Source organism: Lycorma delicatula, chromosome 9, assembly GCF_047948215.1.
Source record: "Lycorma delicatula isolate Av1 chromosome 9, ASM4794821v1, whole genome shotgun sequence".
Lineage (NCBI taxonomy): Eukaryota > Metazoa > Arthropoda > Insecta > Hemiptera > Fulgoridae > Lycorma > Lycorma delicatula.
This window is the reverse complement of record NC_134463.1, coordinates 71,428,366-71,441,989: the sequence shown is the minus strand read 5'-3', so window position 1 is coordinate 71,441,989 and position 13,624 is coordinate 71,428,366. Positions and strand designations below refer to the sequence as shown.

The 13,624-nt window shown below is 30.2% G+C and overlaps 1 protein-coding gene across 1 annotated transcript in view; it reads right to left on the bottom strand.

The window, feature by feature from the left end:
- Positions 1-12,960, bottom strand: part of orb (polyadenylation element binding protein orb) — a 122,831-nt gene extending 109,871 nt beyond the window's left edge. The window contains exon 1 of the mRNA XM_075375013.1: positions 12,704-12,960. Within this exon, the coding sequence (XP_075231128.1) occupies positions 12,704-12,721 (18 nt within the window). The 5' untranslated portion in view covers positions 12,722-12,960. The remainder of the gene's footprint in view (positions 1-12,703) is intronic.
- Positions 12,961-13,624: the final 664 nt, after the last annotated feature.

The following is a 13,624-nucleotide window of genomic DNA, read 5'->3' as shown; positions in this document are numbered from 1 at the left end:
TGAAAATCATTAGGGTTCATAAGAAGCAAAATTATTAAAAAAAAAAAAAAAAAAAAAAAAAAACAGACTTCCCAAAAAGAAGGTTTTCAATAAGATCAGTATGTAAGCTTTTCTTTTATGTTTTTATATCAGTATGGAACATTTTTTTTTAGGGGAAGTTCCACTAGCAGTAATGTTTACAGTTCATTCAGTCATTGCGCAAGAGGGGCTTTTATTCGAATAAACTAAACTGTTAACTTTTGTCTATAGGGACTGTTTTTTTTTTACTGGAATAGATTAATTTCCCATAGAATTTTAGAAAAAGTTATGGGAGGAAAAAGTGGGAGTCACAATAGAAGTGTTTAATAGGATGTACATTACGGAATAATGACCTGAGACTTTGTGGAAAACGTAATGATACAGATTCCGAAAAGACTGGTACCGGAAAACATACAGAACAATACGTTTACGAGTTTAAATAAGTCTGCATTTTATCGATTTAATGAAGGTATTTGACAAGAGTCAAATGGGGAAAAATGATAATTTCTGACAATTTGAAAGCACCGGATCTAAATTTCGTTCGGTTGCCCATCTCCCGCCTGCAGAGTCTCGCGATGGAAGCATGGCAGCTGGAATGGGACACCACGACTAAGGGAAGATCCCTGTCAAGTTTATACGGGATCTGGGGGGATGGTATGCTTAGAGTTCGTTTTTAAGAGCAACGGGTGCCCACCTACCATGTTAATTTGAACCAATATCCGTTTCGGTTCCGCCTGGCAACTGATGAACTGTGCGTCTGCGAAGAGGTCCAGTCATATGAACACCTGATGTTTGACTGCCCTGCTCTTGGGGAGGCCAGAGACCGGGCCACCCTGGAACTTAGAGGTCAAGGGGAAAATTGGCCACTCACAAGCGGCGAGTCAGTGTGGCTAGAGCCGCATTGTCAGACCGTGTGGGAGTTCCTTGATGCAGTGGCTACGTTCAACCGACATCAGTAGTTTACTTAAGGGAAAGACTCCAACTGCTGTGGGAAGCTAATCTTGAGATATATGGCTGACCACCAGTCCTAGTTTGGAGCTAGGGCTCCAGGCGCTTTAATATGGTGGACAGGTACTTGCTGGCATTCAGTGACCTAAGCGTGGCAGCGAATTGCTGTCTAGACAAAGTAAATTTTAATTTATGGATGTCATATATATTTTTAGTAGTTGACGCGCCTACCCATTTTAGTAAATATATGACAAGTGAGCCGTTGGGACACGTAAGCCGATGGTGTATGGCACCGCGCTTAGTCCACTCACGCTGTTAGGTAAGCTCTAGGAGTTTAGGGCACTGGCTGCTAAACTGTTTCGAGGCTCAGTAGCCGTTTGTGGCACAGACATTCGGTCTTATGCTTTAGGACGACCTAATAGGGTAGTGGCAGAGAAATGCCAAGCAAACCAAAAAAAATCTGAAAGTAGAATGGAAAGACAGAAGAGATTATTAAAGAATTATACATGAGACAGACAGCACGATGAAAGTAAGTAAACATATGACTGACTGGGTGGATGAAAGTCGGGGTATCAGGCAAGGATGCTGCTTCTGACACTGTTAAACATTTACAATAAAAACATGATAACGAATATATTAGAAGAAACAGAAAGAAAAATAAGTATAGGAGGACGAAAAGTAAGGCCATAAGATTTGCTGGTGGTGTGGTAATTCTAGCTGATGGCACACACGCGCTTTGAAGAATGTTAACAGCCTGGAGGAAGGAATTAAAGAGGATGGAATGAAAATAAATACAGGAAAACTAAACTAATGGAAGTAAATAGCAAAGAGGTTTTTTTTTAAAGAACATGCGAAGATAAGAACAATAAAGTACAAAATTATATATTTGGGGACTATGTCTGGTGACAGAGGCGTTGAAGAGCGCGATGAAAGTAAAAGGAAGAATAACGATGAAAAAGGAAGCTTTCAGTACGAAGAGGAAATTACTACGCGGTAAAAGTCTGGACTTATGAGTTAAAGAACAGGTTATAGCCAAATAACTTGTATGCAGTTAACTTGCAAGCATGAACAAAGAGGAAAAGTAAAGGAACTGGATTGAGGCTTCTGAGATGATGCGGTTATGCAGGAATGAAGAAAGTAAGAAAGTACAGAACAAGCTTGCAACAGAAATGGATGGAAACAGCGGTGGCGTAAGGGACCTGCAGACTGGCAGAACACCATGATGATGCACACATACTTTCCTGCACGAGTCTCAGCTCACACTTTGTAGCTCGTAATTTTTTTCTACATTGATCTTTTCTTACGGTTTTCTTATTTTTATTAAAACTCAGTTTTCTCATCTTTCCATTTTTCACAAATGACTTGTTTTCACACGAACAGCGGTTTTGAAATGTTCCACAAGAAAACGGTTTTCGAAAAACAAAAATGAGTTATTCATATCACTTTAATAACATTTTTTTGAGATAAGTGTTTGTTTCAATTTACTATCTTTAGAACCAAATTGAAGGCAGACCACGTTTGGAATATGTAAAACAAATTGTTAGGGATGTAGGATGTAGAGGGTATACTGAAATGAAACGACTAGCACTAGATAGGGAATTTTGGAGAGCTGCATCAAACCAGTCAAATGACTGAAGACAAAAAAAAGAACCCAATTTCATTCGATTTTTTAAAATCAAGAATAGGTTGTTTGAAAAAATTAAATATTCGGGAAACTAAGTTTAAATATAAGCAAATTTTTTGATTAAATTATATATTAGGAATATTGTCGTAGATGATTAGGCACGTCACATCTTCAGATTTTTTGGCGATTTCAAAGAGCTGATGCAGATTTTTATAGTTCATAGTTTTTAACTACTTACGAACGTAATGAAAGAATGATCATAAATCTCCCCAACGTCCGATTATTTGGCGTATTTTTAAACTTGTGAAAAATTAACTATTACTTTGTCAATAAATAAATCACAACGGATTGATACATGTGTTTTGACGTGGGTCTTTATTTATTATTCAGACCACAATTTTTTTTTCTTTTTATTGGTTCATAACGTTCCCTTCGAAAATAAATATTCATGTGCCCGTACAGCTACTACCTAAATGTATGAATGTTTGTGTACGTGCGTAAGTAAATTTAATAAAACACAGTGCTATAGATACGTACAGGTATAAAACTTCAAAAACAATAGAAAAAAGGAATGACAGGATAGTTGATTTGGAAAGGCTGTCGATCTGAAAGGGGCCTAAAATTTAAAAATTACCTAAAAGACGAGAGATGCATATCTATATTATATTGAACGATTGCAATAAAATAAATAAAACGACTCTGATATTTTTTTAAGCAACATAAAAATAATTATAATGCTAAGTATGTAGGCATTTGTGTGTTGTTTATATTTATATATCTTTGTAATTTCTTAAAAGCGACACTAGTTCGTGATTAGAAGACCAAATTATACTTTTTACTAAATAAAATCAAATAAGTAAAAATTATAAAACTGGAAATTACAAAAAAAAAAATAATTATAATAAAAAATCGCCTAAGAATTTAAAAATAATTTAACTTCCAAAAAACATAAAAAAATTAAAATTTCTATTATTTTAAAACCACCTACTTTTTTAAATCCATACCAAAAGTTACTTAACCCTTTATTCAAAATCTAAAATTAAAACAACAAATATCTTCTAATTTTTTTTAATTAGATCGGTTGAACGTCCAAAAGAAAAAACCTATTTTAATTTCTATTTTTTTTAACCCTATTTTAATATTATTAAATATTTTAATTTCCAAAGAATTTGGAAATCGCAACTGCGCCAGGTTGTATTTATATAAATGAACGAATAAATATTTTCGTCCACTCTACCAGACACAAATTTCAACTGATTTTGACGAAACTTGGCGGGGTGATGTAAACCTATTTGTAATATAGCCCTACTGATTTTCAAGCGGATCGGTTGACGTAAACCGGAATTAATAGCCAAAAAAACGGGGTTTTTGGGATAACATTTTCAGCTTATTTCGTTCTACCGGGCGCAATTTTTAACAGATTTTGATAAAACTTTGTAGGAAAATAAACCTAATAGACATAATGTCCTAAGGGATAATGTCTATGTCCTAAGGGACATATTTTCTTGTCCTACTGATTTTCTTGCGAATCGGTTGAAAGGAACCGGAGCTAAAAAAGACAAAAACCAGGGTTTTTGGATACGTCTTCAAAGTTCACTAAAACCAGAAATCTGACGAACTTACTAGTACGACAGAATTTTTATTTTTATTTGTATTAAAAATTTCGATAGACCTCATTAAATATAATGCTGTTCACAAGAAACAAAAGGCGAAAAATCTACACAACTTAAATAACAATTTAATATTAATACTATGTGTCATGAAATCTGAAGGCACGTCGGTGAATCTTAGCGCTCTAAGGGACGACATCCTCTTCATGATTATCGGTGCGAAGATTTATTTTGTACGCTATCCTTATTAGCTCATCAAAATAATTAGAATGACGTATGATCGAAAAAGTGTTTCCGATTTACAATAAAATAAAAAATATAATTTAGCCCCATTTTTTTACAATATAAAATCGTAGTCCTTGGTGTCATAATTTACATTTGGTGTGCTGAAATTTAAAAAATTTTTATTTATAATTAGTAAAAAATTGTAGAACGTACTGTGTATTATACAAAAAAGATTTTTTGAGGATTAATGATAATAAGCATAAATACTTGATATACTATTTGTTTATGAATTTTTAAAACTATTTCCCTTTTTTTCAGTAGGATAAAAATTAATAAATAACATTAAATTATTACGTTAAAATTTTACATCTTATTTTCATTGAAAAGTATTTTATTTTATTTGTTTTTCATTAAAGCATAGTGCGATTATGTCATGTTTGCAATACACTAGAATTGAGCATGTAGTATAAGAATAATATTACTATTATTATTTTAGTGTTGTATGAAACGCAAGCCTATGATTCACCAAAGAATACGAGTATGATGCAAACCAATTCCGCCATGAATTTCAACGTAATGCCTTCTCTGCTTATCTAATCATCTTCAATTAATGAGAAAGACTTTTATTGTAATCTTATATTTTCAAACAACGTTACGAACCCATCACAGTTTCCAAAAATTAAAATCAATAGTTTCTTAAACGAAAAATGTTAAGAAAGAATTAATTATAAAAGTATAACAACTAATAATCAATAAATACAAAAAGTAGCTATTAGAAAAAAATGTTAACACTGACAATAAATTCAGCACTCGTAATTGCTCTAAATAAAATAATTGATATAAAGGTATACAATTTTGTCTTCATATAATCCAGTAAAGAAATAAATTACATCGCTTTCGCGTAAGCGATATAATGAAATTACGACAAATGAAAAATAAAATGAGTTCAATTCTCGGAACTCTCTGTATCACACGGATGATAATATCGTTATTACTGAGCTAACAATTTAAAAAATGAAGAATTATGCATAAATTACTTAAATACGTAAATAAATAAGTATCTAAAATGGACATTTCAAAAATTAAACAATCACCGACAACAGATGTAGATTAACTAATTATATATATATATATATATATATATATATATATGTGTGTGTGTGTGTATCACGAAGTTCTCCCGAGACTTTCATAACCTATTCTTCTGGTGAAAATAATGAAAGAAGTTCATTTAAACATAGGTCCTAAGATGCTTCGTTTGGGAATTACGGCTAGTGAAAGATTTTGTTCTGATTTCAGCTACCCCGGTGAAATGAAGTCGTACTGAAATTTTTTGGACGTTAATAAAGGGGCAGAAGTAGTGATTTCTCAAGTGTTTTGATCTGAAAAATTGAATAAAGAATTCCCAAAACCTATCTGTAGTAGTTTTTGAGAAATCTGGGATGAAAACCAATCAATTAAGAGTAAAAAAAAACCTTTTTTATAATGTATTCTCTAAAAATCAGTGAGTTTCTGACTGCGCAAGAGTTCTCTTAATTTCTCCAACAATTGAATGCCCCATATAAAGGCATTTTCTTAGGCCATTTTGAAGAATTTATATCGAGTCAATCCAGAGACAAACCAAAGTATAGGCCAATATACGTATCTACGGACGAACATTCAGCTTCGAAATTTTTACGTTTTTTTTAACTCAGGGGGTCGTAAAACGTAGACAATCGTAATAACCCGACAACGAAATTTTGGACCGATCTATATAATTTTACTTTACAGATATAATTTTTATTATACAGCATAATAGCAGGAAACGTAAAAATTTCATATAATTTATAATGTAAAAAAATCTTTGAAATATAGTCATCAAATTCATACATCTTTCTTTTTCCTGTTTAGCCTCCGGTAACTACCGTTTAGATAATTCTTCAGAGGATGAGTGTAAATGTAGTGTATAGTCTTGTACATTCTCAGTTAGACCATTCCTGAGATGTGTGGTTAATTGAAACCCAACCACCACCAAAGAACACCGGTATCCACGATCTAGTATTCAAATCCATGTAAAAATATCTGGCTTTACTAGGACTTGAACGCTGTAACTCTCGACTTCCAAATCAGCTGATTTGGGAAGACGCGTTAACCACTAGATTCATACATCTGTATATTCCAATCTGCAACAAATCATTTCATTAGTTTCTTTTCTTTTAGAATCGACAGAATTTGAGCGTTTGAACTGCCGATATCAAATGATTTTAGTCAGCATTTCTATCAGGAACATCACATCAATGAATCTTCGGTTTTTTTCAAGATCACGATGTTAATATAATGATTAATCAAAAAATTATTTTTTTAATGAGGAATTCCTCTGTCGAAGCTCAATGCTATACAAATATTGTTTTAATTACAAAATGTTTTATTAAAGAATTTACACGTATACCTTCTTCGTGAAAAAATTCTAATTTTTCGTAAAAATTAAATTCGGCTCGTTAATATACGTCAAGGCATTTATATTCTTTTTTTAATTATTTGTAGTATTTTTATACTGCGTAAGAATAATTTTACAATTATATTTAATTTCAACATAACAAATTATTCCTTATAAAATTTTAAACGATACACCCTTTACTAACGATACAAGTACAACCCTGATCATACCAACTTCGGTCGACTGAAATCAGTTTTAAATCGGATTATACACACACACACACACACACATTACATAATAAAAAGAGGTGTATTTAAACTTTTTTAAATTTACATACGAAAATATAAATATATACTTAAGAAAATATTTCAAAAAATTTTTAATTAATAAATATTCACTTTTTTATATTTTTTGGGTGATAAAAAAATTATGTTTAATAAATAAAATAATAAAGCCAGAACCATACAATAATAAAGTTATTTAAAATGTCTTTACTAAGAAAATTATTAACTACAAAACGGTCAGAAGAATAGGCGAATCAACTTGGCAGTAGTATTACTTCGTCTGTTCTGACCTTAAAAAACATCTATTATGTTTGGGACAAATTATTATTAATTTATTTAATACAATTTGTTACATATTTATCCGTAATATTATATGAGAGGTAAAAATTCAGCTTTGTAGGATCTGTAGTTTTCGAACGAAAAATGCAAAAAAAAACAAATTAGTAAAATGTTGCAATATACCGAAATTCGTTCCGTTCGAAGAAAAAAAATTGAATCATTACAAAAAAAAAATCTCGATCAGAATCTATAATAATAATATCAATCAATCGAAAAATATAATTAAATTAAACCATACTCCAATCTGCTTTTGGATAAGCTTGAAGTACGAGTATGTGATAGATTTAAAATTATAGAAAACATCGTAACAAACTCTTTTAATTTGGATTAACCATTTGAGTACCGTATTATTTCTTAGTTAAGACTTTTACTTTATTTATATTTATTAATACATAATAAATAATTTTTCTACATCTACAAGGTAATTTTTAGTTTTTATTTATCTCGTATTTGCTTTAACAAATTCCTCTGTATACAGTAATAACGGTTGCTTAAAACAATGGAGATGCGTATTTAGTTTCCATAATGATTCATTTTTCGTAAGGGTTTTCTCTTCCGATGGACGTCGTAACAAAACGTGTAAACTTCTTCAAATATTCTAATATCCGAACTTCAGGAAAAGTTTCAGAATTTCAATATTTCGGTAAACCGTATTTTATGCGCAGTTACGTCCATAACGTTTTAAGAAATAATGTTAAAAAACGAGCCTTGGTTCCTCAAATCCAGGAATTTGAATTCGTTAATTATTCAAATCTACGTTAACCATAGTTAAGATAAGTTCGAATAAACACCTAAAATTTACAATAATTTTGTCAGCGTATTTACGGTACTGATTTAGTTTTTTTTTTCAGATGGTTGATTTGGTCATACGGTACTGGTTTAAAGCATCAAATGCAAACTGAGCTACACTTTTGCGGTTACCAAATAAACGTAATAATTGAACTTTGGAATATTTTTACTTATAATAATCAGAGAAAAAAGAACTAATAAAAATTTAACGGCATAATTTCATTTAAATAAGTTTTTTATTTCATAAGTAAGAATCGACACTTTTTACTGCAGATAAACTGTGCAGCAATGCAGCAATTTTTTTATCCATAACATTTCACGATACATGGATAAACCGTGAATTCCACGAGCGGTTTTTATGTATGTCGCAAAGGCTAATTTACTCTTATAAACATATATAAATCGAAAGAAGAGTTTACTAGTTTGAATTGATTTTAATTTAGATTTAAACGACTTTATTGTAAAATCATTTTCATGAGATAATTTAATCGTAACGTACATTAAATATTTAATATAGATTTTTAAATTTTAAACGGTTAACATTATTAAACGCTATGACAGATGGCAACAGGTACGCAGTGAGACTATACTGATAATTGGTTAACGTAATCTACTAAAAACAGTTTATCATTAAAAATGGCAGGTTTCGTTGAAATTTATTTTCATTTCAATCACTTCAATAACCCTACTAAGATACTCTCAACAGGTTGTAGATAATGAAGTTTGGAGTCTTAACTGTAACCCGTACAATCACTTAAAAATTAACATGATTTTAATTTTTTTAAATATTTCAAAATTTTCTGCATACAGATTTTTAAAAAAATACACAATTAAAACCTGTAACATTATTTTAAATATTATTCTGATATTTTAAAGAAAAATTTTTTTTTAAATTTATTTCTTACTAGTGAAAATGTGACTTGCGTCCTTTTAAGTAAAACAGTCATCCATTCATATTTCAGGTTGGAGACGAATGAAGAAAAAAAAATACGACTCATAGTAGACGGTATTGTATAATAGTGGAATTTTTTATTCAGCAATACGTTATACAATTTTTTTTTAAGGTAATAAACAGATAAATAAAAGTTTAATAGTAATAGAAATTAGTAAGGTGGAGTTATAAGATCAATCCTAACCAATTTTTTTTTAATCAAACTGAGACACACTAAACCATATATAACGGAAAATACTAGTGCAATTAATAAAGAGCGAAAATAATATAAGAACATGAGCACACTGCTCTAATAACGTTAGAGTGAATTATTATATAAGAAATTTAAAACCCACACAACTACATCATCCGTCTAGTTTATCGGTAAATTTCTTTAGCAAATGAAGAAGTAGAAAAAAAAAATTAATTACATTCAAAAATAACAATTTTATAAATACATGTAACTGTGCAGATCTTTTGGGAGATATTACTCATATTCTTTATCCATATTCTGCGGATGAAGTTACTGCAAGTGAACCGTCCACAACTTACAGGAAACCACTTCATCAATAAATAGTCAAAAAGATTATTTGATTTCTATTGCGGTTTTTTATACATTTGTCAAATTGAATGCGTAGGTAAATTTCATTATTGCTATTGATGATGAAACGCTCTATGTGTAGAATAAGATTTATACTGCAGTAAATAAAAAAAGATAAAGTTATCAGTGTGACCGGTTTTTATGTAATTATTATCAAAATTTAATTGCGTTTTGTGTAACCATTTAGTGTGTTCTTTGAATCTGAGATTGTATAACTAAGAACTTCCGGCCTACTGGAAGTTATATTTGCGTCAAATACAACATTACTGGGCAACACCTCTTGCGGTCAGCAAACCTCTATTTCTAGGAATTTTCAATAATATTAACGATAAATATTTCTTTCCTTTCTAACATACTTTCTTTGAATCTTCAAAATTATAAACTTAAAAATCCTTATTCTGATATTAATATATTAACTCAGTGCCATGAAGAAATAAGTAATTTATTCGGATCGGTACAAAATTGCAGATTACATAGATCACGTCAGGAACGCGTCGTTGCTACTCCACATATAAAGACAAACCGTTGTAAACCCTGGTCATTGATTAAAGTTCATATTAATATCCATAATAACAAATAATACCCAAAAGCATTTACATTCACACTTGTGGCCATCTTCGGTGTACAGTTACTGCGAAAGATGGCCGCGAGTACAAATGAAAACGTAATGATGTAAATTTAAAAACGTCATATTAATTTTAAATTTACTTCGATTTAGCGTTTAAGAAGTACCGTTCTAAAACAAAATTAATCACCTAATCACCAACAGTCGAAGACAAAAATATTCAGTTTTTTAAATTATTTAAAAACTCGCCAATAAACAGATCATGAAATATGGTTTTCAAAAGAAAAAAGAGCATGTAATTAAAAATATATCTTTTTTGTGGTTCTTTAATAAAATGGACTTTCTTGTAAACTTTATTATTACTAAAACAATCTTTGTTGTATAGTTTGAAAAAGGATAGTTTTTCAAATAGTTTTGATATTTAAATTTTTTTTTTTTTTATTTTTACCGAACATTTTCCGCTAAATTTTCTTTCTAATCCTACATCCTTTTTTTCCTGTTTAGCCTCCGGTAATTACCGTTCAGATTATACTTCAGAGGATGACATGTATGAGTGTAAATGAAGTGTAGTCTTGTACAGTCTCAGTTCGACCATTCCTGAGATGTGTGGTTAATTGAAAACCCAGCAACCAAAGAACACCGGTATCCACGATCTAATATTCAAATCCGTATAAAAGTAACTGCCTTTGTTAGAAATTGAACGCTGAAACTCTCGACTTATAAATCATCATCTAACCATCAGGTAAAACTCGCATAGAAATTTAGAGCAATCATTCGCAATTATACAAAAATTGTTTGCTTAAGTTTCAGCAAATTTTTCTTTTTTACTGAAGATAACAAAAAATGTTCAATACTTTTTTCCGTAGAGATGGTAGGTAAAATGTTAATACTATAAATTAGGGCATTGCCAAGATCTAGTAGCTACAATAAAATCGCGTCTTAAAAAATTCGCTTATATTGTTACATTCTTCTTTTTTTGGGGTAATATAACAAAATTAAACAGTTTTGAGATAATGAACTAACAACTTTCTTCGGTATTTGTACTAGTAAAAAAAACTGAAAAATTTTTTAAAATGTACTGAGATTTAGGCAATAAACACTGAATTTTATGAGTTAAGAAAAAATATATAAGTAAATTATAGAATAGTTTTATTTCTATAAAAACGTAATCCAATTTCAAATCCAAGTAGATATATACAGAATTTAAGTAAAGAATTAAAATAAATCAAATATTTTTACTTTGTGGGCGGAAAATTTTCTTTGGAAAAAAAATTACATTTCTTTTTCAGTAATTCTTTACGCAGATTTCAAAAGTTACAAAAACGTAAATTCAAAGCTGTGCATTATTTACTTCAACAAAATACGAACCTAATGGATGGCTATTGGTTTTTTTTCAGTTTTGCTTAAGATGAGAAATAGTTATTTTACATCTTGGTTGAAGCTGCATGATTTAGTATAAATCAACGAAGAGATGAAAATCACTACACGGAGTCTTGAGTAAATCACGTCCACAGCTAGCGGTTTCATTCTGAATTTGCATTCTAAAATTTAAAACAAATTTTGGTCACGTACAAAATCTCTGAAGAAACAGCAATCTAGAAAAACGTTTTGGGATAATCGATTCAGCGGTTCTCTAAGTAATAGTTAAATCTTAATTATTGCAGGAAATATAATTTTATAAAACTGTTTTAACAGTTAATAGAATCAGAAAGTAATTTTAAACAGAAATCATTCGCTAATTTTAAATGCATTAAGAGAAATTGAGAAATAAATAAAGTATATCCATTAATAACATACGCAAAAGAATCTCATAAACGCTGTAACGCCGACACCCATTCGACCAAGTTATCTTGTCAATACAAGTATAAAAACGAAACTCTCGCATACTAAAATGCCGTCATTAAATGATCTAAGATTTTTTTTTTAATTTAATGTTTAATTTCATACAGAAATTTTAAGAAAGCTAAATTTTACATTATTTAAATAAACAAAAGTAAAGTGCAATAATGAACGCTATTACACACTTGTTACATGTTTGAAGTTAAATTTCATAACGTTACCCCAAAATTCAGCAGTCTACCACTTCCCAACTTGTACAGGAACGAATAACAGGTTGCAATTTTTTAATAACTAGAATTAGAAATCAAACATCAGAACATCATTTGAATGGCTCGACACTATAATAGGTAGAATCTCTAGAAACAATTATTTTTGCCGGCATTGAATAAACCCGAGCAAACATGTACTAAAAACTTTTTCTCCACAAGTTACGTCTAATTTAATCAAAAATTCATTCAAATTATAAAATAAATTTTATTTTAATGCCCAAATTAATTTAATAAAATAAACTTACCTGTTGCGAAGCAGGCATTGATTTTAAAAGATTATTCAAACACGTGATAAAATATCTTATTCCTAAAGTCCTACATAAAATTAATATAACTTTAATCGAATTGATTTAAATGTTTCAACATTTACAATTTAAAAACACCTAATATAACTACGTTCAACATATATATATATATATATAAAGATTATCTGAATCTTTTTTAAAAACAGAGTAATAAATTTCTAAGGTCCTACGTTACGTATCACATGTTCCTGCATCGGTCATTGTAGGCAGACTGCAAGCTTGCGTAGTCCCCCACCTTGCACAAACACGATGACGTCACTAACATCTTTTCATTGGTCGAAAAGACATTGGGCACAAATAATAAGATGTTTACTACGAACATTACAAACGCTTAGGGATGTTACATGATAACCCGAATACGGTTAAAGACAGTGATATAAATGTTCATAGCGCTATAGTAACTTTAAATTAATCTCCATTTATGCGTTCGTACTAAATAAACTTAATTATAATGACGTAAATATAAGTATTTAATGTCGACTATTCTCTCAGTTATTAATTTGAAGAAAAAAAAAACGAAAGCTAAGAGAATTAAAACGAGAGAAGAATCATCAGTATTTTAAATGCAAAATATACATTAGATACCTAAGCCGTAAAATGCAGCCAGAAAAGTGGCTAAAAATACTAGTTAATCTAGTTTGGAAATTAATTAGATTTCCTACCGATAATAATGACTTTATAAATATAACGCCTTTAAAAATTCAATTGGTATTCACATTACTTTCTCTTATCTAATGAATTCGAAGGTAAAAGACACAATTTCTTCTTACAACGAAATCTTTTTTTTATTTTTGCAATGGAAAATTGAGTTTGAATTTGATGTAACATTAATTTGATAGGTAAATACGTATGGAAAATGGA